The sequence below is a fragment of the Chroicocephalus ridibundus genome, chromosome 1 (genome assembly GCF_963924245.1).
Source record: "Chroicocephalus ridibundus chromosome 1, bChrRid1.1, whole genome shotgun sequence".
Lineage (NCBI taxonomy): Eukaryota > Metazoa > Chordata > Aves > Charadriiformes > Laridae > Chroicocephalus > Chroicocephalus ridibundus.
This window is the reverse complement of record NC_086284.1, coordinates 10,291,190-10,316,278: the sequence shown is the minus strand read 5'-3', so window position 1 is coordinate 10,316,278 and position 25,089 is coordinate 10,291,190. Positions and strand designations below refer to the sequence as shown.

At 53.4% G+C, this 25,089-nt stretch overlaps 1 protein-coding gene across 2 annotated transcripts; it reads right to left on the bottom strand.

Moving 5' to 3' along the window:
• Nucleotides 1-12,605: 12,605 nt before the first annotated feature.
• Nucleotides 12,606-14,307, bottom strand: LOC134514518 (uncharacterized). 2 transcript variants are annotated; one of them, XM_063332565.1, is made up of 4 exons: nucleotides 13,957-14,307; nucleotides 13,752-13,818; nucleotides 13,585-13,627; nucleotides 12,606-13,426 (listed from the first exon to the last, which is right to left on the bottom strand). In XM_063332565.1, exons 1-4 carry the CDS (start codon nucleotides 14,002-14,004, stop codon nucleotides 13,096-13,098), a joined length of 489 nt encoding a protein of 162 aa, XP_063188635.1. In that variant the 5' UTR covers nucleotides 14,005-14,307; the 3' UTR covers nucleotides 12,606-13,095. The 2 variants fall into 2 exon arrangements, with proteins under 2 accessions (XP_063188635.1, XP_063188552.1); XM_063332482.1 differs by having other exon boundaries at nucleotides 12,606-13,818.
• Nucleotides 14,308-25,089: the final 10,782 nt, after the last annotated feature.

Genomic DNA, 25,089 nt, shown 5'->3' with positions numbered 1-25,089 from the left:
AAAAGGGGCTATTCCGGAGCTGCCCGGGGCCGGGGAAAGGCCGGGAGGGCGCAGGCCGGCCGCGAGGGCCGGCAGCTGGCGGGGGGGCGCTGACGGGCCGGGCCGGGGCGAGCAGGAACGGCGCTCAATTTAAACGGGGTGTAACGGCCCCCACCGGTCGCTTCCCGAGGGACAGCTTCGGGGCAGGTACGTCCGCAAGGGAGCGGGGGTTGGTGGCGAAAAAAGGCAAAACAGGGGCTTTTCCGGAGCTGGGGAAAGGCCGGGAGAGCGCAGGCCGCCCAGCAGAGCCAGCAGCTCCCAGGGGGGCTGCTGACAAGATGGGGGACACAGCAGATTCCCCGCCCTCCCTCTGCCTAGCTGAAGAAGGTAACGAAGAGGACAGGGGGCTGTGGGAACATGTTCCTGCCCGGCGAAGCAGGCGTGTCTCCCCAGTAACTCCCTGGCCTTCCAGGTACCCTGAAAAACCAGGTACGAGGCTCTGCGAGGGGAACCTAATGCTGACGAGGAAGATAATGCAGTGTCCACAGAGGTGTTGCCAAGGTTAAGCCAAACCACACCTCGCATCAAAACGTCTTCAGTTAAGAAGAAAAGACGGGTCACTGTTGTAGGCGACTCCATCCTGAAGGGAGCGCAAGGCCCGATATGCAGACCAGACCCACTTCTCAGGGAAGTGTGCTCAGGGAAGGGGCCCGGGTTAAAGATACCAGAAGAAAACTTCTCTCCCTGGTAAGCCCCTCCGATTATTAACCGCTCCTCATTTTTCAGACAGGCAGAGATGATCTGTTACCGAGAATCCCAAGGGAGATCAAGAGAGACTTCTGGGCCTTGGGATGACTAGGAAAGGGCTCAGGAGCGCAAGTCGTGCTCTCCTCTGTCGTTGCAGGCACAGGGAAGGATGAGGAAAGCAACAGGAAGAGCCAGCAGATCAATACCTGGCTGCGAGCCTGGTGTCAGCGGCAGGACTTTGGGGTTTTTGATCACAGCATGGTTTGACAGGACAGCAGGCCTGTTGGAGACAGATGGGATACACCTGCCTCAAAAGGGGAAAAGGATCCTTGCACAGGAGTTGGCAGGGCTCATCAAAGGGGCTTTCAAGTAGATTTGAAGGGGGAAAGGGATGAATCCGGCAGCAGAGACGCAAGGGTCGTTGATGGGTTAGAAGCTACGGCTGCGCCTGGGAATGGTCAGGTAGGAGTGAAGCCTTCTTCCAGCAAAAAGGTGTCAGGATCAGCAGGCCAGCTGAAGTGCTTCCACACTCATGCCTGCAGCATGGGCAAGAAAGAGGAGGAGCTGGAAGCCATTGTGCAGCAGGACAGCTATGACATAGTCGCCGTCACGGAAACGTGGTGGGCTGACTTGCACACCCTGCGGGAGCACAGCGCTCGTTCCCTGTGCACCTTGAAAATCCAGTGTCATATCCACGACCCTCATGGGCAAGTGGTCAGGGGAATGTTGTGGGCCAACTTGGCCAAGAGAGCCCCAAAACTGTGCGTGAACCTCTTCTTTGAAAGAGTCACAAAGCACGATCACCTAGCCAGGATCCTGCTAGCGGAGATGCCAGTCAGCAGCATAAGAGTCTGCGGAGCTACAGTTTCAGAGACCCAGGCTGGAGAATGAGACGCACCCTCACCAACCTCCTCCCAGCCTCCTGGCCTGTTCTGCAGGTACGGGAACCCAGAGTGACATCTCACCGCGGTATCACAAAGCTAAGCAAAGTGATCCTCCAGGCCTTCTGCATAGCAGCGCTCAGCAGGAGGAATTCCTGACCACTTCAGTGTTATGGCCAGAGGGTCATTTTCATAAGCGAGCCACTGCGGTGTTCCACTCTAGCCTGGTTGAGGTCGTTGTCCTTGTCCAGTTGCGATGCCCGTTATGCCAGTCTTCACTGTCAGGCTGATGTCAGGTTGCCCTCATAAAAAGCTAAAACGCCCAAAATACTGGTGCTGGGATGTCAGCTGTGAGCAAAAAGAGCTTTTCAGGCAGGAAAACCTCAATTTTGTGAAAAAGCTTTAGGCTTGTTCTAGTAACTGACAACTTTCTTATCCTTTCTGATTTTTCAGGCAGGAAAACCTCAATTTTGTGAAAAAGCTTTAGGCTTGTTCTAGTAACTGACAACTTTCTTATCCTTTCTGATTTTTCTGAACCCCACCCTTTTGCAGGGCAATCTGCTCATGAGGAGAGGAGTCCGTGCACCCTGTTTGCTTGCAGAGCTGTAGCCTGCGTCAGCCTGCACTCGTGGTTCTGCTCCCTTTTGGCAAAACACAAACGTCTAGAGCAGATGTAAATTAAGTGGTGCCCATGTCAGAGCCCTTTGGTGTCACGGAGGATGTGTGTTCCTGGACCCACACTTCCCAGCCATTGGGGGAAATTGCTGAAGCAGACACGGCGCGGCCGGCAGCAGTGTCTCCACCAGTCCTTCAGGCGGTGGCAGAGCCGGGTGCAGCAGTGACACAGGCACCGTCCTAGCGGGCACAGCCCTGGGGACGCCTGGTCACACTCCCTGTCCACGGGCTCGCTGTGGTGATGCCCCTCCTCCTCCAAGGTCTTGACAGTGTCCAAGAGCTCCAAGTAGAGCTCCCTCTTGTCTGTGGCCTTGGCTGGGGGGCTGCTGCATGTTCACGGGGCTCTGCGCCCTGTCCATCCTCCCTTCCACATCCATGGGGGTGCTCCTGCCTGAGCCTGGGGGGCTGCTGGTGCTTGGCCCCATGGAGTTGTTCTCGCCCGGCCCCATCTTGCTGTTTCTCTTCACTTCTGCCAGGCTCCCCCTGCCGAGCTCCACGGGGCTGCTCCTTTCCTTCTCCTTCACACTTGTGTCTGGTCCCGTGTCCTTCTCCTTGTCCATGTCCCCATCCGCAGCCTTATCCGTGTTTGCATCCACTCACGGCCACTCCACCCCCAGGTGCTGGGGCTTCACTGTGGCCCCCAGCTGCTCCTGCACCACCATCCTGCCCAGGGGATGGAAGGGCTCCCCGGGGAGGTTCCAATCACAGGCTCCCGCCCTTGCCAACGGGCCTGCAGCACCTTCAGCATCTCACAGCACTGCCTGGCCATCTCCTGGGTGGACTCAAAAGGGTGGAGGAGCTCCATGATCAGCTCCCCTTGGTCCGTGGCCATGGCTGGGGGGCTGCAGGGTGAAGGCTGCGTGTGCACAGGGCTCTGCGCCCTGTCCCTGCTTTCCCTGGGGACCGGCTCTTGCTTAGTCCTTGTTGGCAGTTCCACTGGGGACTCCTGGCAGAGGGCTGGCCCTGGCTCCTCCACTCTCCCCTTGACAGCCCTGGGGGTACAGCGGGGTCTTGAGCGGTTGAGCGCTGCCAGGTCCACCATCCCACCAGGCCAGGGCTCTGGGAAGGAGTAGAGGGAGCTGAAGGAAGAGTAGCCTCTGTCTGTCAGAGAGTCCATGGTGGCCAGCGGGGCCCATGGGGAGAGGGGCTTCCTGCTTGAGTCCTCCACACTCGCCCTGCAGAGGAGGAGAAAGAGACCCCGCTGCACCCCGGAGCCCAGCGGGACCCGCGGGCAGCACCCCTCCTTGGCCGGTGGGCAGGGCTGCCCAGCGCAGGCAGGGGCAGGGCACGGGGTGAGGGTCTGGGGCAGCATCTGGGGCCTCCCCCACACTCACCGCTTCTCCTGCTTGGGCCGGGATTTCCTAACTCCTCTATCCACTGGCTGAGAAGCTGCAGAGGGAGGAGACAGAGTGAGCGGCCGGCAGCCCCCGGCACAGCCCCGGCTCAGGGCTGCCGTGGGGTGTCGGCCGTTTGCAGGGTGCTCGATGCTGGGGCCACTCACCGCTCTGCTTCTCTGTCTGGGCTCTTGTCTTCCTTTTCCGACGCTTCTTCTTGTTCTTCTTCCACCACTTCTGCAAGGTCCCTAGGAGCTGGGTGAGACGGGATCACCTCCCAGTCCCACACCACAGCCCCCCACGGCACCCCACACCACCCCACGCCATCCCTCGCCACCCCACGCTGCAGCACAGTGTGGTGCAACAGTCACCTACCTGAAGCCGCTTGCTCTGCAGCACAGATGAGAACACGCTGAGCCCCATCACAATCAGGAGGAGAGGGCCTAGGGGAGACACGGCATCAGAGCGCCCCATGGCACCGACTCCGGTGTGGCTGCGGTGCTCCGAGTCACCAGCACAGAACCGCGATGCGGCTCCCCAGTGTCCTCCTGGGTCCCCAGTGACGGGACCCGCAAGACTGCTGGGGTGTCAGAGGCCAAGGCTGCAGTCTGCCCAGACAATGCCAGACTGCGGTGCCCAGCATCCGCTGACGGCTCCAGTGGGGACCACGTCCCTCTTTTGTAGTGTGGCAGGGGGGCACATCCCCCTTTGTGACATCGTGGGGCAGTCAGAGCCCCCCTTGGTGACACTCAGCAGGGGATGAGGCAGAGCAAGAGAAGGAGGGCACTTGCCCCAAGCTGCCAACAGGACTATGTCATAGCATGAACATCACGTTCAATATAAATTATAAAGTCTGCTGTGTAGTTCGACTCTCCCGTGATGGCGGTGGTCCAGAGAACTCCTTGCCACAGTCTCGGAGCCCTGAGCCCTTCCCTTCCTCGTGAAGCTGCAGCGCTCGCAGTGTCCCCCATTGGCTGTCCCCTGCTGGGAGTGCACGGCTTCCTGCTGATGGAATGGGCTGGGTGTAGTCCTTGGGTATTTTATATTGATATCGGGATCGACACTGCTTCTTTAGCATTATTAATGTTAATTCTTTAGTTTTATCCTATTAAATCGATTTCTATTGCAACCCTCTTGTTTCCTTGTTTTTCCCCAATTCCCCTTCCCGGGTGGGGAGGGGTCATCGGGTGAGAGAGTAATTGTCTAAAGGACAATAAATTGTGGTGGGTTTCTCAAACCATAACAAGAAGGGAGGGAGAAGGAGGAGAAAAGGAAAAGAAGAAGGGCCCCACCCCTTCAGGGAATGGTTTGGGTAGGAACCGACCTTAAAGGCCACCCAGTGCCACCCCCTGCCCTGGGCAGGGACACCTCCCACCAGCCCAGCTTGCTCCAAGCCCTGTCTAACCTGGCCTTGAACCCCTCCAGGGATGGGGCAGCCACAGCTTCTCTGGGCAACCTGGGCCAGGGGCTCACCGCCCTCACAGCCAAGAATTTCTGCCTCAGATCTCAGCTCAATCTCCCCTCTTGCAGTGGAAACCCCTTCCCCCTCGTCCCATGGCTCCCCTCCCTCATCCAGAGTCCCTCCCCAGCTTTCCTTCAGCCCCCTGACGGACTGGAAGGGGCTGGAAGGTCTCCGCGGAGCCTTCTCTTCTCCAGGCTGAACTTTTATAGATATTATTCAGTATTCCTGCTAAAAAATGAGACCCTTGTCTGACCGTCTGGTTTCATTTCGGTCAGTATCTGGGAATGATTTCCCACAAAAGTGCTTTGACCATTCCTGGGGGATCAGCTTTCCTGGTAGGAAAAGCTTCTACTCCTCCTGAGGGTGGATCCATGATTACCAGCAGGTGCTTAACGCCTTCCACAGGAGGCATGTCAGCATAACCCATCTGCAGCCTTTGGAATGTGTTTCTTTCCCATCTACAAGAAGGGTCGGAAGGAGGATCTGGGAAACTACAGGCCTGTGAGCCTGACGTCGGTACCAGAGAAGATCATGGAGAGGATCATCTTGAGTGAGCTCTCACGGCAAGTGCAGGGCAGCCACAGAATCAGGGCCAGCCAGCATGGGTTTAGGAAAGGGAGGTCCTGCTTAACCAACCTGATCTCTTTCTGTGACCATGTGAGCCGCCTGCTGGATGCGGGGAAGGCTGTGGACGTTGTCTCTCTGGACTTTGGTAAGGCCTTTGACACCGTCCCCCACAGCATTGTCCTGGAGAAGCTGGCGAATCGTGGCATAGACAAGTGTACTCTTTGCTGGGTTAAAAACTGACTGGATGGCCGTGCCCAGAGAGTTGCGATTAGTGGGGTGAAATCCTCTTGGTGGCCAGTCACCAGTGGTGTCCCTCAGGGCTCAGTTTTGGGGCCAGTTTTGTTTAAAATCTTTATCAATGATCTGGATGAGGGGATTGAGTGCACCCTCGGTAGGTTTGCAGATGACACCAAACTAGGTGGGAGTGTTGATCTGCTTGAGGGAAGGAAGGCTCTACAGAGGGCCCTGGACAGGCTGGAGGGATGGGCCAAGGCCAATTGGATGAGGTTTAATAAGGCCAAGGGCCGGGTCCTGCATTTCGGTCACAACAACCCCAAGCAACGCTAGGGGCTTGGGGAAGAGTGGCTGGAAAGCTGCCCCACAGAAAAGGACCTGGGGGTGCTGGTGGCCGGCCAGCTTAACATGAGCCAGCAGTGTGCCCAGGTGGCCAAGAAGGCCAACAGCATTCTGGCTTGTATGAGGAATAGCGTGGCCAGCAGGAGTAGGGAAGTGACCGTGCCTCTGTACTCGGCACTGGTGAGGCCTCACCTCGAGTGCTGTGTTCAGTTCTGGGCCCCTCTGTACAAGAGGGACCTTGAAGTGCTGGAGCGTGTCCAGAGGAGAGCTACCAGGCTGGTGAGGGGTCTGGAGACCAAGTCCTATGAGGAGAGGCTGAGGGAGCTGGGCATGTTTAGTTTGGAGAAGAGGAGGCTGAGGGGAGACCTCATTGCCCTCCACAAGTCCCTGAAAGGAGGTTGGAGAGAGGTGGGTGTTGGCCTCTTCTCCCAGGTGAATAATGACAGGACCAGAGGAAAGGGTCTGAAGCTGCGGCAGGGGAGGTTTAGATTAGATTGTAGGAAGAATTACTTCACTGAAAGAGTGGTCAGGCACTGGAATGACCTGCCCGGGGAGGTGGTTGAGTCACCATCCCTAGAGGTGTTTAAGAAACGCCTAGATTTGGCACTTCAGGGCATGCTCTAGTGACAGAGATTGTAGGGGGTTTTGTGTGTGTGTATGGTTGGACTCGATGATCTCAAAGGTCCTTTCCAGCCATGAAGAGTCTCTGATTCTATGATTCCCAGTTAGGCTTACTTCCGCCTCCAGTACAGTCAACTCTTGGGATCCCCCTGTGACCCCAGAAATACAAATGGGTTCTGACCCTCTATAGCTTGACGGTATTAGAGCGCACTGTGCACCTGTGTCCGCTAGAGCCTTATACTCCTGAGGGTCTGATGTGCCAGGCCATCGAGCCCACACCGTCCAATAAACCCGGTTGTCCCTTTCTTCCACCTGGCCGGAGGCAGGGCCCCTCTAATACCAGTCATAGTATCCGTTACTCACTCACTTCTTGCAGAAATGACTTGGAAGTTCCTTCAAGAGGATCAGAAGCAAGATCAGGCCTTCTGCTCTGTCTGGGGAACTGCCCGCTGGAAAGTGGGGCGGCACTTTTCCTGGAGGGATCCCCTTTTGTGGTTGTCCTTCCTTGCAACTCCTGTACCCGTGTCCGCAGGATCCAAGTAGGTTGTCCATCCCACTTCCTCATGTCCTCCCCGTGGTCACGCAGGTAGAAGAACCACAGGGTGCCTCGTGGTGTGTACCTGAGATGCTGGCCCGTACAGGTGGGGAGTAGGACATATTCTCTTCAAGTTGCTGGACCTTTCGGGACAGTTTCTCCACAGCTGGGACAAGGCGGGAAGAGAGACTTTCTTCATATCGCTGGAGCCGGCCAGCCACCTCATCCACCATTGGTCCCTCTTCGCCTTTCCATTCCGTTACTGCCAGTGAGTTGGCATATGACGACGGTGCGCTTCGTACAAACTTCCGCCACATGGGCCTTGTGCATTGCACCTCATCAGGGTCTGTGGGTAAGTCTGCATTGTCCGAGTCATAATAAATCATCTCCCGCACGGCTAATTCTCTCAGGTACTGGATACCTCTTTCCATGGTAGTCCTCCTGCTTGGTTGACATACAACATCTTCACTGAAGGGGTACCTCTCCCTCACGCCTGACAGGAGTCGTTGCCAGAGGCTGAGGGCTTGGGTCTTCTTTCCAATTGCCTTGTCAATGCCGCCTTCCCTAGAGAGGGATCCCAGCTGCCTGGCTTCCCTACCCTCTAATTCCAGGCTACTGGCCCCGTTATCCCAACACCGAAGCAGCCAGGTGACAATGTGCTCGCCTGAAAGTGGGCTAAAATCTTCTCGCATATCCCGCGGCTCACTCAAGGATAGGGATCGGGTAATTATCTCTGGTTCTGCCCCTTCCTCCTCTTCTCATGATGGCCCTGGTTCATCATCATCTCTTACTAAGCGAACTGATTTCTTCGTGTACTTCTTCTGTATGGGGGCAACTGATACTGGCACGGGTTGGTTCCCTGGTTCAGCGGCAGTGTCTGCCACAGGGCTTGCAGTAGCCGCAGTGTCTGCCACAGGGCTTGCAGTAGACGCAGTGTCTGTCACGGAATCACGGAATCTTCAGAGTTGGAAGGGACCTCTAGAGATCATCTAGTCCAACTCCCCTGCTAGAGCAGGATTGCCTAAAGCACATCCCTCAGGGCTGCATCCAGGCGGGTCTTGAAAATCGCCAGAGAAGGGGACTCCACAACCTCCCTGGGCAGCCTGTTCCAGTGCTCTCTCACCCTCACCGTAAAGAAGTTTTTCCGTGTATTTGAACGGAACTTCCTATGTTCTAGCTTGTGCCCATTGCCCCTTGTCCTGTCACTGGGAACCATTGAAAAGAGCCTGGCTCCGTCCTCCTTAAACCCACCCTTTAGGTACTTGTAAACATTAATCAGGTCCCCCCTCAACCTTCTCTTCTCCAGGCTAAAGAGTGCCAGCTCTTTCAGCCTTCCCTCATAAGGGAGATGCTCCAGTCCCATAATCATCTTGGTTGCCCTTCGCTGGACTCGCTCCGCTAGTTCCCTGTCCCTCTTGAACTGGGGAGCCCAAAACTGGACACAATACTCCAGTTGTGGCCTCCCCAGTGCAGAGTAGAGGGGGAGAATCTTCCCCAGGTCCTTCTCCTCAGAGCTGCTTCCCAGCATGTCCGCCCCTAACCTATACTGGTGCTGTCGGTCTGGTCTCCATCTCTTTCCCCTGAGGGTGCTGCATAACACTGAGCAGTGCCTGGTAGATAGTGGCCAGGGCCCAGCACAGTGCGGTGAGTTGTGCCTCTCTAGAAGAGCCCCAGTACAGTATTTCCCCTGCAGATATTCTACTCCTCTCTCAGGGTCCTGTAATTGTTCAGGGGTGAAGTCCAAGAGCATTGGAGGCGAGAAGTTCTCTAGGTACCTGCCCCTGTTCTCCCACATGCCATGCCACCCCTGCCTGTCCAGCCTCAGAGCTGGGGAGGGACTCTGGATGAGGGAGGGGAGCCATGGGACGAGGGGGAAGGGGTTTCCACTGCAAGAGGGGAGACTGGGCTGAGATCTTGGGCAGAAATTCTTGGCTGTGAGGGCGGTGAGCCCCTGGCCCAGGTTGCCCAGAGAAGCTGTGGCTGCCCCATCCCTGGAGGGGTTCAAGGCCAGGTTGGACGGGGCTTGGAGCAAGCTGGGCTGGTGGGAGGTGTCCCGGCCCAGGGCAGGGGGGTGGAATGAGATGATCTTTAAGGTTCCTTCCCACCCAAACCATTTTGTGATTCTATATCTATATGTCACCACCGAGACAACTGCTCGGGGGGCCGTGACCCCTCAACCCTGCAGCTGGGGCAGCCCCGGCCGAGTCAGGTTCCCGCTCTCAGGCTCCTCTTCCCTGGCGCTGGTGGAGGACCCACCCTGCAGGTCCATGAAGGGCCAAGGGGGGCTCATGATGAGCCACCCTCATGGGGCACCCGTGGCCACCACTGTTTCTCTGGGCAGTGAGTCCACGGGGCCATCAGGCAGCATTGCCCAGGACCAGCACACTCATGAGGAAGACCATGAGGAAGAAGACCCACATGAAGAAGCGGTCCATCACCTTGGCCACCTTCTTCCACTCGCCGGTCCGGCTCTGGGAGGCTTGGTGATGCCGGAAGCAGCCGGCGACGTAGCCCACGTTCCTCAGCAGGCCATCGTGGTGGCACAGGCAGCGGTCCCGGGGACAGCCCCCTGCCTCGGCACCCACCTCCCCCTCCATGGGGCTCTCCCCCGGCCCCCCAGTGTCCTCCCTGCCCACCCGCCTGCCCAGCACCCGCTGGGGGCTCTTGCAGCTCTCGCCCACCTCGTAGACACAGCAGAGCCGGGCCATGTGGTGGAGGATGAGCCACCTGGCCCAGGGGGGCACGGGCCGGCGCCCCGGGCCACAGTGGTGGACGTTCATGATGAAGATGGTCAGCGCAGTGGAGGCTGTGATCATGGTCATGGTGGCGATGTAGTACTTCCCTGCGTGGGTAATGGGTGGTGACGCTGCGGCAGGGTGGGGAGAGACCACTGCCCACCTCCCCACATCGAAACCCCCCCTAGCAAGGAATCCATCGGGTCCCCGGTGTCCAGCCGGTTGCGGAGGTCGATCTGGTTCCCGTTGTAGGTCCAGGAGCCGAAGGTGAGGCGGCACCGCTGCCCGTCGAAGGGCAAGTAGGAGACATCCACCTTGCAGGAGCTCTTGGTGATGGCGGGCGAGTCCCACGTGATGTGCCCGTCGGAGCGCAGCACCACGTTGGTCTCCACCGAGCCGCCAAAGCCGTCGTCGGCGCTGGGGGAGGGATCGCTGTGGGGCCAGGATGGCCCCGAGCCCCACGTGGGGCAAGGGTCTGCGGGGCCGAGCACTGGTCCCCAACCCCGTGTCCCCTCCCCACGTCACCCCCAGGAAGAGGGGGCTCGCTGCCCCTGGTCACCCCCGTGGTGGCACATCCCAGCTGCCAGGTGGGTGGCACACCAGGCTGATGCCAGCACCTCCTGCCGCCGCCTTCTCACCCAGTCGAGGTGACCGTCTCCCCACATCCCCCACACCAGGACCCCCCCTGCTCCCCGTTGGCAACACCCCCAGCCCCAGCCTCAGCCCCCCCAGCTCCGGGAGCAGCCGGGGGGTGGGGGAGGGTGAGCAGCACCCACTCGTTGTAGAGGATGATGATGGCCGGCCGCCAGACGTAGCTGCTGGGGATGCGGATGCTGTCGATGCCGCCGTAAGCGTCCTTGTCCCAGGCGAAGTGGGCATCCAGCCAGGCCTGACGGACCCACAGGTAGGAGGTGAGGACCTGGTTCCTCTCCTCCTGCTGAGGGCAGAGGGTGGGGGACGGGGACGGGGACAGGGACAGACCTCGCTGCCCCCCTGTGGAATAAATACTACATTGGCTAAAAACACAAAAGTACAGCATTGTTCACACAGGAAGGAAAAGTAGAAAATCAAGAGGCTTCTGAGGGAGAAAACAGCTGCAGCTGGCATGAAGAATACAACACCTGTGGTTCCCTGATAAGCTACATGAGGTACGGGACGGGATGCAATTATTCCGCGGCTTTACCTTGGATGTATAGCGGATACGGGAATGGGATGATACCAGGAAACAGATAAGCTGCCAATTAGCTGCCCGCTCCATACTCGGAGCCAACATTTTGCCAAATTTTGATGAAATGCTGTCCTTTGTGCGAACTTTGCTCGTTAGAATGTCATTATAATACCAAAACACACCTCCACCCCGAAGGCTACCCGCCTCCAAGGTGCGACCGCTCCTTCTTGAGCCTGCGCCCTGAGCTTCTCGTAAACTAGACCTTTAATTGTGAAGCGAGAAAAATTTACACCACTCATGATAAAAGTATGTACGACTAAAGTCACTCAAACTCCACCTCGAAGATAACAAATAGTAGAAAAACAGCCCGAGAGAGGGGGGATACCCAGGGAAGACACCATCGCAAAGAATTCCATCACTGGCTTCTGGGAGCAGGCGACGGGCTGAGCCTCTCTTCCCCCCCATAGGGACACCTTTGGGTAAGACGTAGATTATACCGAGGGCTCCCTCGGGAAACTTAGAAATTTCTCTAGAGACTCTCTTTTCTGCATGTATAGCCAGGCTGTATCGTTAGAACTTTGTCCCGCGTTTTGTAGATGTAACAATACTTTCATTTGCACGTGCTTTGCAGACAGTGTATTTATCACCGGCTGCCCTAAGAACCTATCTATCTGTTGCTTAAATAAACTGCACTTTTTGAAGTAGCTCATCCTTTTGGTTTCTCACCGAACGCAACCAAAGACTCGAGAGTGGCCGTGCTAGTTCATGAGCACGACTAGACGGAAGGTGCAGTCCACTAGTAGTGTATCCAAATCGTAACACTTGAATACACATTAAAGGCCATTGGGCTGATAGTGCTGAATTGGGCATCCCTCAGGATTTACACCCAGCCGCACCTGGCCTCCCACCTCGGTGAGGAGTGTTAGAACACAAGGGGGTTCCTTTTCTGCCAAAACCGCTTTGCCCCTTTTCACGCGACACCCCCGACCCGCCCCCTGGGCCCCAGCCTGGCGGCCTCTGCAAGGGTCCCGAGGGCTGGGCTGCCTCTGGGGGGTTGCGCTGGTCTGGGGGGGCTGGGCAGGGTTGAGCTGGACGCCAGCGGTCCCAGCTCATTTTGGGGAGGGCTGTGCTGCTTTGGGGGGGGTTGGAGAGAGCTGAGCCGGTTTCCAGTGATCCCAGCTCATCTGGGGGAGGACTGGCTCATGTTAAGCTGGCCGGCCACCAGCACCCCCGGGTCCTTTTCTGCGGGGCAGCTTTCCAGCCACTCTTCCCCAAGCCCCTGGCGTTGCTTGGGGTTGTTGTGACCAAAATGCAGGACCCGGCCCTTGGCCTTATTAAACCTCATCCAATTGGCCTTGGCCCATCCCTCCAGCCTGCCCAGGGCCCTCTGTAGAGCCTTCCTTCCCTCAAGCAGATCAACACTCCCTCCTAGCTTGGTGTCATCTGCAAACTCACTGAGGGTGCATTATTGTTACACATAATAACAGATGATCTGAGATAAAGATAGTAAACGCAATAATAGACGTTGTCTCTCTCTTCGGGTGGGGTGTAATGCACAAGGGGCAAGGGCCCCCCCATCTCCACAGGAGAGTCGGCATTACTGTAGCACATACTGCTGTCCTTACACAAAACTGATTCTCTGCTCCTGTCAAGGGACAAAACTGATCTGCTGACACTCACAGGGATAGAGAAAATATTGACTTTTTTATTGGATGAGAAGTGGGGCACCCCAGGGGGTTCCCGGCCCCACACCTCCCAGCCATTAGGGGAAATTTCTGAAGCAGATGCAGCGCAGCCGGCAGCCGGCTCTGGCTGTCAACTCGCCGCGCTGCTGCCTCTCTCCCCACTACTTGAAAATGTGCAAGAGGTCAAGTAGACCTCTTGCGTGGTCCTTGTTGGCAGTTCCAGTGGGGGCTCCTGGCACAGGGCTGACCCTGGCTCCTGCACCCTCCCCTTGACAGCCCTGGGGGGATGGCGGGGTCCTGAGCAGTCAAGTGCTGACAGTTCCGCCATCCCACCAGGACAGGCCTCCGGGAAGGAGTAGAGGGAGCTGAAGGAAGAGGAGCCTACATCTGTCTTGCAGTCCACGGTGGCCAGCGGGGCCCATGGGGAGAGGGGCTTCCTTCTTGAGTCCTCCACACTTGCCCTGCAAAGGAGGAGAAAGAGACCCCGCTGCACCCCGGAGCCCAGCGGGACCCGCGGGCAGCACCCCCCTTGGCCGGCGGTCAGGGCTGCCCAGCGCAGGCAGGGGCAGGGCACGGGGTGAGGGTCTGGGGCAGCATCTGGGGTCTCCCTCACACTCACCGCTTCTCCTGCTTCGGACGGGATTTCTCCACTCCTCCATCCCCTACCCGAGAAGTTGGGGAGGGAGGAGACAGAGTGAGCGGCCGGCAGCCCCCGGCGCAGCCCCGACTCAGGGCAGCCGTGGGGTGTAGGCCATTTGCAGGGTAATCGGTGCTGGGGCCACTCACCGCTCTGCTTCTCTGTCCGGGCTCTTGTCTTGCTTGTCCGATGTTGCTTCTTCTTCTTCCACCACTTCTGCAAGGTCCCCAGGAGCTGGGTGAGACGGGATCACCTCCCAGTCCCACACCACAGCCCCCCATGGCACCCCACACCACCCCACGCCATCCCTCGCCACCTCATGCCGCAGCACAGTGTGGTGCAACAGTCACCTACCTGAAGCCGCTTGCTCTGCAGCACAGATGAGAATACGCTGAGCCCCATCACGATCAGGAGAGGGCCCAGGGGAGACAAGGCATCAGAGCGCCCATGGCACGGACTCCAGTGTGGCTGCAGAGCTCTGAGTCACCATCACAGAACCGCGATGTAGCTCCCCAGTGTCCTCCTGGGTCCTTGTTTTTCCCCAATTCCCCTTCCCGGTTGGGGAGGTGTCATCGGGTGAGAGAGTAGTTCTCTAAAGGACAAGAAATTGTGGTGGGTTTCTCAAACCATAACGAGAAGGAGAGGGAGAAAAGGAGAGGGAGAAAAGGAGAGGGAGAAAAGGAGAGGGAGAAAAGGAGAGGGAGAAAAGGAGAGGGAGAAAAGGAGAGGGAGAAAAGGAGAGGGAGAAAAGGAGAGGGAGAAAAGGAGAGGGAGAAAAGGAGAGGGAGAAAAGGAGAGGGAGAAAAGGAGAGGGAGAAAAGGAGAGGGAGAAAAGGAGAGGGAGAAAAGGAGAGGGAGAAAAGGAGAGGGAGAAAAGGAGAGGGAGAAAAGGAGAGGGAGAAAAGGAGAGGGAGAAAAGGAGAGGGAGAAAAGGAGAGGGAGAAAAGGAGAGGGAGAAAAGGAGAGGGAGAAAAGGAGAGGGAGAAAAGGAGAGGGAGAAGGGCCCCACCCCTTCAGGGAATGGTTTGGGTAGGAACGGACCTTAAAGGCCACCCAGTGCCACCCCTTGCCCTGGGCAGGGACACCTCCCACCAGCCCAGCTTGCTCCAAGCCCCGGCCAACCTGGCCTTGAACCCCTCCAGGGATGGGGCAGCCACAGCTTCTCTGGGCAACCTGGGCCAGGGGCTCACCGCCCTCACAGCCAAGAATTTCTGCCCGAGATCTCAGCTCAGTCTCCCCTCTTGCAGTGGAAACCCCTTCCCCCTCGTCCCATGGCTCCCCTCCCTCATCCAGAGTCCCTCCACAGCTTTCCTGGAGCCCCCTGAGGGACTGGAAGGGGCTCCAAGGTCTCCGCGGAGCCTTCTCTTCTCTTCTCTTCTCCAGGCTGAACGTTTCATGGACTCACAGAATTTCAGAGTTGGAAGGGACCTCTAGAGATCATCTATCCAACTCCCCTGCTAAAGCAGCATTGCCCACAGCACATTACTCAAGACTGCAGCCAGGCACGTCTTGAAAGTCTCCAGAGAAGGAGACTCCACAACCTCCCTGGGCAGCCTCTTCCAGTGCGCTCTCACCCTCACCGTGAAGAAGTTTTTCCTCAGGTTTGATCGGAACTTCCTATGTTCCACCTTGTGCCCGTTACCCCTCGTCCTCTTACTGGCAGCCACTGAAAAGAGTCTGGCTCCATCCTCCTTCAGCCCACCCTTCAGATACTTGTAAACATTAAGAAGGTCTCCCCGCAGCCTTCTCTTCTCCAGGCTGAACAACCCCAACTCTCTGCTGCTCTGCCCTCTCCCTGACGCTCCGCAGCCTTTCTGCTCCCTCTTTGACCTCTGCCGCCAGGCCGAGCGCATCAGCCGCCTGCTCGCACCTCACGCACCCGCCATCCCTTCTACCCTCCGCTACCCGGGAGAGGTGAAGGCGCTCCCTGCAGACACAGCCCGGGGGGGCTGCAGGCGTCCAGGGGGGCTCTGTCTGCGTGGCCGCGTCTCCTCTGGAAAGTGCGCAACACGCGGGAGGCTGCGCCTTTCGGGCACAGGCCATGGCTGAGCTCCCCCGCCTCGCCCTGCCTCGGCGTCCCGCGCGAGCTCAACTCCCGCGCGAAATCCCGCGCGAGCTCAACTCTCGCGTGACCTCCCGCGCCCTGGCTGCTCGCCCCGCTCCCGCTCCCGCTCCCGCTCGCCGCCCTCCCCGGGGCCGCCTTTGACGGGGGTGGGGTCTGGCCGCGGCGGCTGCAGGCCCCGCCCCCGCCTCGCCCCCCGCCCTCGCGCCAGCTGCGGCCGAGCTGCGGGTGCCCGCGGGCGAGCTGCGCTTCCCCGCCGCTGCCCGGGCTTGTGCCGGCCTCAGCACAAGCCGCCTGGGTGATGCTGCCTCTGAGGGAGCCGGGAGAGACCTGGGAGCCGCCCCCCCCCGGCACTGCCTGGTGGCCCCCGCAGCCCCCGCCCTCTCTCCCCAGCTGTGGCTGAGCCCGTCCCCGCCGGACGGGGGCTGAGATGGGGCTGGGGACCCCCCTGCCGCTGCCGGGACCTGGCTGTGCCTGGGGGCCCTGCTGGGACCCCCCTGTGAGAAATAAGTTCCGGTCCGAATGAAATAGGCTCAGGCAGAATCCTCTGGGAGGCACATTTTCATTCACGCTCTTGCAAGAGCGGGTGACCTAGCAAGTAGGCACACTTTCCGTTCTTGAAACACCACACCTTTTTATTTCCTAATCCCGGCCCAATTTTTCCCTCCCCCCTTTCCCGTTGGTTGGGTACTCCAGGGTTCACGGTCTGTGCGAGGCGCCTAAAATTCTTCCCGCATGTCCTGCCGCTGTTTGCTTCTCTTTATGCTACACCTAAAGAGATTATCTGACTAGTTTATTTCCTTCCTTTTTGGTAACAAAAAAATTGCTCAATGTCATTAGCCCTGGTTAAATGTATGACTACCCTTCCAGACGCTAATGCAGTAGGAACCAGTTTGTCCTTTTGTCTGTGTGATAAGAGATGTTCTACAAGCCTTTGCTGGAGCCTCTTTGTCTCAGTCATTCCCTTATCGTGTCACCTCTGATGGAAACGGCTTTTCTCCTCTGCAAAAGCAACACCTGCCTTTCTTACAATTTCCCCCTTTCCTTTCTCATAATCTTATTGTCTTTTGCATTCCCAGGGCATGGTTCCATATGAGGCCTCTGGAGCCGACAGCGTGATGTTACGTTCTTCTTCTTCTCGACAGTTTTTATTGTCTTCTAGATGAAGCATTTTCCCAGGGTATGGGGGAGGGTCTACTTCCATTCGTTTCGTTAGGGCAGTTTCAATTAATCGTTGAACTAATCCTCGCACACAGGGAATGATACAGCGTCCGACAGCCGCTAACATTCCCGCTACCATTATAAGAGAAGTCAATATTGATACCACCATACCTTTCCGTTTCCCAAACCGGGAATCCAGCCAACTTGTCAGTGAGGTGTCTATTCCAGAGTTCTCAGCTAACTCATCAGCTAGACTGGTGAGCCCTCGAAGGGCTTTAGTTATAGCACCATCTGGAGCTGTATTGTTGGGGATGAAGGTGCAGCACCGGTTCCCTAACATTACACACACACCTCCCTTCTCTGCTAAGATCACGTCCGGGGCAATCCTATTTTCCCATGCCATCCGCTGGTTGCATCCAATCGTTCAGCTATTCCTTTCAATGCATCTCTGGTATAATTAATAAACCTCTGTTGGTTATAGTACATATAATTTATCCAATCTACATTTTTGCTTATAGTTATCCACCAGAAAAAGACAGACTCGAATCCTGCTCCTGTCTGATTCCTTGCTTTGTGTTCATCTGGGACTCCTCTAGGGACTCCAATGGGATCTATATATATCCGTTCATCAAAGGATACACCCACACTTCTTTTTACGCTACTGCCTGAGCTCAGGGTTCCTGTTCCTTTTTCAAATGCTAGGGTGAATGGTATTGCCAATTGTACCATTCCACATGTACCTTTCCAGTTAGCCGGCAACACAGATCGCAAGGTCTTCCCTCCACAATACCACCAGAGATCCACCCAAGGCACTCGTATCGCTGAGTAGTTTCCTTTTACATCCTTGGTCCCATTCAGAGTTTCAGTGCACAGGGTAAATCCCCCCCCAGGTTTGGTAGCATTCACACCCTGCCGTGAGAGGCACGCTGGATGGTTACCAATTGCTGTGGAAAATGCTGGTGGCACTTTAACATCTCTAGATTCCAAGGCAGGAAACAGTAAGGAAAGTGAATGACAAGCCTCGTTTCCCCAGGCCGTCCTTTCTTGGTATAATGCTATCATACACCACATCCCTAGGGAATCTTTCGTCCACCCTAAGGGAAAAGGGACAATCTGTGCTGTGGGCCTTCCTGAGGCACAAGCAGAGCAATTGCTTTGGTTCAAACTATTAACAGTATATTTTACCCATTCTACCCAAGCATTCGTCTCACCGTACCCTGTCTCAATCTCAAATGTTTGTCTAAGATCTGTAATCTCAGCAACCGTTACCAAAGCTGGGTCATTCAGTGGTTCCCACTGTTGTATTACTGGGAGTTTTAGTAGTCATAGCTGTCCCTTCTGCTTAACTGCTATTTTCCAGTAGGTCTATTCTAAATCTTCCCCTTGGCTCTCTTCCAGACACATCTGCTCCTATTCCATACCTCAGGTTAGCTGTATCGTCCCTCTGGGTTATAGTTATCAACCGAGGAGTCCATTCAAAAAGGCCACACTCTGGGGAAGGTGATCCTTTGTAAAAATGTATTTTCTTTTTGAGAGGGTAATAATAAGAAGACTTGAACCACTTGTCATCAATGGCCCACCCTCCAATTTGGGTGGTCCACCACGCTTCACTCCATCGGTCACAAGGTGCAGCCTCCTGATATCCCTCTGCGACCCTCCAAATTTCTGGGAACAGGTACCTGTTTTCACCACTCAACCGTCTTTGGGCCTCTAGCTTCCCACACTTCAGTACTTGACAGGCATCAAAGCGTACAGTCTGTGGGGTATCTCCTTTAGTGATATTTATGATAAGCCTAACCGGGTAATCTGGGTGTGCACTTCGTAGGTGATCTAGGTGTACACTCCAGCTTCCTAGTGGGAAGCTCAACACCGCCCCTATGACCAGTATCATCGCAAAACGCTTCTTAAAATTCATGGCATGCACAGATTTATGTCTCCCAACTGGATCATCCCGCCCCAACCCACGGCTTATTGTCTCTTTAGGGTTACTCGCAGTGGGCTGTCAGTAGAATGTACAGTCCACCGTTCTACCGGATCTGTTGGCGGGGGTTCAACTGCTCCTTTTTGCTGAGCGTAGTGAGCCCATCCTTTTTCTGCTGTCCTTACTGCGGTTTCAGTAGTGAGGAGGACTTGGAATGGTCCTTCCCACTCCGGTTGTAGCTTACTCTCCGTCCAGGATTTGACTAGTACCCAGTCCCCTGGTTTATACGGATGGACGACAAATTCCAACGGCGGAGTTTGAGCAAGAAATCCTTTATTTCTGAGGCGAGAGAAAGAAGACGACAACCCCAGTGTACGGTTCTTAAGAAACATATCTTTAGTTTCAAAAGTGGGCAAGTCTTCTCTGTTACCCATATAAGGTAGTCCAAAAAGCGTCTCACAGGGCGAGAGACCTGTATCTTTTCTAGAAGTCTGGATCCTCAACAATGCTATGGGCAAACATTTAGTCCGTGGTAATTTCGACAATTGTCTCTTACTGAATTGTCTCTTAATGGTCTGGTTCATCCTCAACTTTTCCTGATGACGGGGGATGCTAGGGGATATGAAATTCCCACACCATCCCTAAACTTTCCAGAATTCCTTGAAGGATTTTAGATAAAATGACTGCCCCGATCTGAGTTTCTATTCTCCACTAACCCGTATCTGGGAATAATCTGTTCGAGTATTATCTTAATTACCCCTGCTGCAGTAGCTGACACCAAGGGGTAGGCTTCCACCCATCCAGTCAGACGGTCCACTAGGACTAAAAGATCTTTTCGCCTGCCTGTTGGTGGTAGTTCACTGAAGTCTACCTGTATACTTTGGAATGGTCTCAAGCCGGGCTCTCCTCCTCCCGAAGATTGCTTTCTCAAGGCTTTCTTGTTTACTTTCTTACAAATAGCACATCCCTCACAAATTTGTTTGGCTATTGTGTATATGCCAAAGCACCTGTACTTCCACAAAACTATTCGCACGTTGCATGCGTTCCCCAATGGCTTCCCTGTTGTAACACTGTCACTGTTTCTCTCATTGTTTGTTGACCATTTCCCTTCCGTCAGGCAGAATCCATTTACCACCTTTCTCCACTGCCCCTGCTTCTGTCATTGCTTCTCCTGCCCCAAGGCTGCCTCTTTTGCCACCTTGTCCGCTAATCTGTTTCCCCTTGCGGTGATTGAATTGTCTCTCTGGTGACCTTTAACATGTAAAGCTGCTATTTCACTTGGTATTAATATATTAGCTAACACCTGCTGTGTAAGTTCTTTGTGTAAAAGTTCTTTCCCTTTGCTGTTTATTAGTCCTCGTTCTTCCCAAATTTTACCAAAGGTATGCACTACCCCAAAGGCATAGCGAGAGTCTGTGTATATTGTTCCTTCTCCTTTCTCCAGTTAATTTAAGTGCCTGCTTTAAGGTATACATCTCACATATTTGAGCGGACCATGCACTAGGGAATTTTTCAGATGCTTTTACTTGTTGGTGTATTTGTCTGTCAGAGTCCCGGACTTTCACTGATTTACTATCAGAGTCCCACCACAGGACTTTCACTGAATCAGATTCACAAATAATCGAAATTAGTTGTTTTATTGAGAGCGACAGAACAGACTTGAGATTGCCGTTGATAAATTCTCTGACTACAATAGCGCTAATTACTTCAGGTTAACATTGCTAGCAAAAATAATGATAGTACAGCAACCCGGGGTAACATTCACCAGAGGGTGAAAGGCGCAGCGCTTACCCAGAAAGGCGTCCCTGCCTGGGGCGGAGGGAGAGAACACAGCCCGTCGACTGGTCCGTCACGTATCAAGTTTCTTCTCTCCCAATGTAACAGTCATTTTCTCCATCCTTTTATCCCCAGACTTACAAGGTTTCCCTCCCCTAGGTGACGTGTAGTATGATTGGGGTGGAGAGACGAGTGCTGTAGTCATATATGTTTAGCATGATCTCTAAAAGCTTCATTAGCATATACAGGGGCGTCAACTTTAATATGCATTTCACAGGTAAGGAGGCAAAGGTCAATTGCCAGACATGGCAGCCTCTCAAGGAAACAAAGAGCTACACGAGGTCTCTGTTGTCTTGATTTTACTGTCTCTGCTGATGAAAAGCAGGGCTGTCCTGGCTCCCCAAGACTACCCGGTCATTTATGTAGCCTGTGATAGCCAGACAAGCCTTCACTCCCCTGGGTTGCACAAGAGAGAGCAAAGCCAGTCTTAATTGCTCTTTGAGCACAGACACTTCACCTCATTATCCACATTCCACAGTTGACTCACTCCATGCACCACCGCATAGCCATTACACCTCTTTCCTTCTATCCCTCTTGAAGGACCGTCTACGAACAAATGAAGACCCCCAGATAGGGGTTCCTCCCTTAAGTCAGATCGTGTCCTAGTCTGGTACTCAATTCCATCTATGCATTCGTGTGTAAGTTCTTCATCCTTTGCCTCTATTTTTTTCACAAAAAGCTCACTGGGTTAAGGCAAGGGCGGGTAGTTAAAATCAAATCATCCTTTTCAATTAAAATTCCTTCATACTTCAGTATTCTTGAATTGGTTAGCCGTTTTCCCGTGGTTTGGGCTAAAATGATTTTTACTTGGTGAGGGGTGCTAACTTCTATCATTCCCCTGGCCACCCTCAGGAGACCAGATCTAAGAGTTTAGATGAACAGGCCACTGGCTGCCGCTTATCCCCCCCCACTCTTGAGTTCCTAACGCAGCCCCTTTGTCTACAGTTACAAAGAGTTGAAAAGATTTCTTCAAAGAAGATAAGGCTAAAACTGGAGCTCTGATTAGGCTCTGTTTTCAATCTTACACTAAATCCTCCTCTTCTTCTGTCCAAACCAATACATTCGGATCTTCAGCTAACAGTTTGGAATATAGTCCTTTAGTCTTTTGAGCATACTCCTCTATCCACAGTCTACAGTACCCAGTCAGCCCCCAAAATTTTCTCAGTTCCCTCTTGGTCTTTGGCAGAGGTAAGTCTACTATTCCTTTGATCCTCTCAGGATTTATAGGATTTATTTTTTCGACTCCCTTCACTGACTACATCTCCCAAGTACTTCACTTCTGTTTCCACCTATTGCAATTTTTTTTATTTTTTTTTTGAGACCCTCAAACCTTACTGTCCCAAAAAGTTCAGTAACTCATTCGTGGCTTCTTTTACCCTGCCTTCTTCCTCCCCAGATACCAATAATCATCCACATACTGAAGCAGGGCTACTCCCGATGGAGGGCTGGATTGTTCAAGCACTTGTTCTAACACTCGCCAAGCGAATTAGGGGATTCTGTAAATCCCACAATGATAACACCCTACCGGTGAACCTCGAGCTGCTGGTAGGAGCGGTCGGGGCAGTCCTCGTCCCCTGTTATTCACCCCTCTCCCTCGCCCCCAAGTAACAGCCTAAGGGGTCCCACTTCGGGGATTCAATTTCTTTGTCGATTGAAACATCACCGACGGTCTTGTTATAGTTGAATTTAAAATAAATCGAGTCCAACTTAGATTCAATAAATATTTATTGAGGTAGGAAGGCAAAAGCAGCGCTGGGCGGCCGGGGAGTCGCAGCTCCACCAAAGGCTCGCAAATTCAAGCAAGCTGAGCACCTCTTTTTATCTTCACGGAGGTCGGTTTCGACATCTTCGGTACGCCCCTCTGTAGCTTCTTGCTTGAGGTAGTTTAGATAAAATGTTGGTCACAGAATCAGCTTAAAACAATACATTCTGATAACATTGTGGTTAAGCTTTTTGTCAAACAGGAGTTCCCATGTTGATGTAGCAAGATAACGTGGACATGTCTCTTCTGGTTAAACAGGGAGTTCTCAAGACTGCCACAATGGGTTCGTTCCTCTTGCTTAACTTGTTCGATCAGCATATCACCTTTAGTTACTTATTACAATCCCCCCCTTCTTTTATTTATAAGTGATTTGCTGATCAAACCTAGACAATACCTCACAAGCTGCATCTAATTCAGGATTTTCGTTCGGTATAATTTTCATTTCCAGTTCTGATTGCTTCATCACCATTAGCTGCACTTTTTCTAACCTGCTTTCAACAAAGGTTACAAATTTATTAATGACACAGGGTCCAAAAGTCAGAGCCAATAGCAACATCATGAGGGGTCCCGCCAAAGTAGAAATTAAGGTAGTCAGCCATGGTGACTGATTAAACTAAGATTCATTTTCTAAAGTCATGGTAATCAATACCATTAATAGGATGCCAGCTTTCATTTCCCCACTGTTTAGTACCTCTCTGCCTTCCTCGTCTACTCCTTTGCAGAGAGCAACGGGATATCAAGATCTTCTCGGCAGCAGCAGATAGTCTTCAGGGGAATTTTACTGTTATCCTGTCAATAATTTCCAAGGTCTAAAGAGTTAGTTATCTCTCAAATCTATTTCCACCTATGTGGTTGTTGTGCCCGTTTCCAGGTGAATCTTATAGCACACTGTCTTAAAACTCTATACCAGTCTGTTTCATGTACTTCCCAAAGTTCAGGTACTGACAGTTCCCACCCACAAAATAATTTACGAATTTCCACTGGATCCTCTGGTCCCCTGGCACGTATCAAATCATTGCGACATTTCATACAGTAGGGTTGTCTCTTAAATGAAACACAGGACCAATCTCTATTACAATTTAGACATCGGCAAACAACCCAACATAAATGTCCGGAAGTAGGGTGTTTTAAGCAGGGTATTCCCCAGAGATCTCCTATTCTGGGCGATTCGGGTATCTCCGTCTCTGTTTCGCAACAAAATGGAAAAACCTGGGGAGTTCCTGTTAGTTTGTATAATCCACCCCCCCGCCCCCGTTTGGTCCGGTATCCTTTCTTCACTCCAAGGTGCAAAATATACCTTTCGTAGAGTATTTCCTGGTGGTATTTGGAACCATCGATATAAACTATCTCTTACTTCCCTTCTGGAGTGGTTCATTTACCGGTCTCGCTTTTCCTTATCTTTATTCGAAGATCTCCTGGTTCCGACGTCACAGTCCACTTCTCTGGGAAGATAGGTCCCTTAATTCTACTAGCGTGAGTCCATCCTTTTTCTGCTGTCCGTACAGCTGTATCTGTGGTAAGTAAAACAACAAAGGGTCCTTCCCAACGGGGTGTTAGGGAGGTTTCTTTCCAGGTTTTGATTAGTACCTGGTCTCCGGGCTGGATTCGATGTATGGAAATGTCCAAGGGAGGTCTTTGTACTACCAAGCCCTTCTTTCTTAGTTCCTGTCTTCTTTTTGTAAGTTCTAAAATATATTGTGTTAAAAGTTTATCCTCGACTTTTGGGTGTTCCACTAATAACCCAAAGTCATAAGGCATTCCATACAACATTTCAAAGGGGGATATACCAGTATCTGTTCTTGGCTGAGTTCTAATGTAAAGCAAAGCCAATGGGAAACATTTAACCCAATTCATTTTTGTTTCCACCATAAGTTTGGTTAGGTGTTTCTTTATCTCCCCATTCATTCTTTCTACTTTCCCAGAATTCTGTGGGTGCCAGGGAGTATGGTATTCCCATTTTGTACCAAACAATTCAGTTGTCTCTTTAATTACTTTGGATGTGAAATGTGGACCTCGGTCTGAGTCAATTACCATAACAGTCCCATATCTTGGAATAATTTCTTCCAAGAGAATCTTAATAACTGTCTTTGCAGTAGCTCTTACCACTGGAAAGGCTTCTACAAAGTGCGTAAGGTGATCAACCAAGACCAATAAATACTGATATCTCCCCACCTTTGGCAATTCGGTAAAATCCACCTGTATTTTCTCAAAGGGTCTTTTAGCCAATTCACGACCTCCTTGAACCTTTTCCCTAAGTTGTCGTTTATTCACTTTGTGACAGGTGAAACATCCCTCTAAAATCCTTTTAGCTAGATCGTATATTCCGACACAGGCATAGTTTGTCTCAAACTGATCCACTAAAGCTTGAATTCCCCAATGAGTTTTATGGTGTAATTTATTCAGTATTCCCCGAGCTAATCCTTTTGGAAGAATTTCCCTGCCGTCTGGTAGCAGCCATTTATCACCATCTCTTTTTGCTCCAATTTGTTTTAGCTTCTCCAATTCTTGGAGAGTGAAAGTTTTATCTAATTTTAGCCTTTCAGGTTCCTCTCTCAAGGTCTGAACCATTAATAATGCAGCCCATTTTGCCTCCGCGTCGGCTAGATTGTTTCCTCTTACAGTATGGGTTAGTCCCTTCTGATGTCCTTTTACATGGACTATGGCTATCTTTAGTGGACCTCTTAATGCCTTTAAAACTTCTAAGATTAGCTTTTCATGGACTAATCCTTTTCCCTGGGTGTTAAT

What these genes read in the sequence shown, in the direction of transcription:
- LOC134514518 (XM_063332482.1), bottom strand. Translation starts at nt 14,004, where the DNA reads ATGGGGCTCAGCGTATTCTCATCTGTGCTGCAGAGCAAGCGGCTTCAG. An exon ending in TGCAGAGCAAGCGGCTTCAG is followed by an intron (nt 13,819 to 13,956) that starts GTAGGTGACTGT and finishes GGGACCTTGCAG; the next exon opens with AAGTGGTGGAAGAAGAAGAA.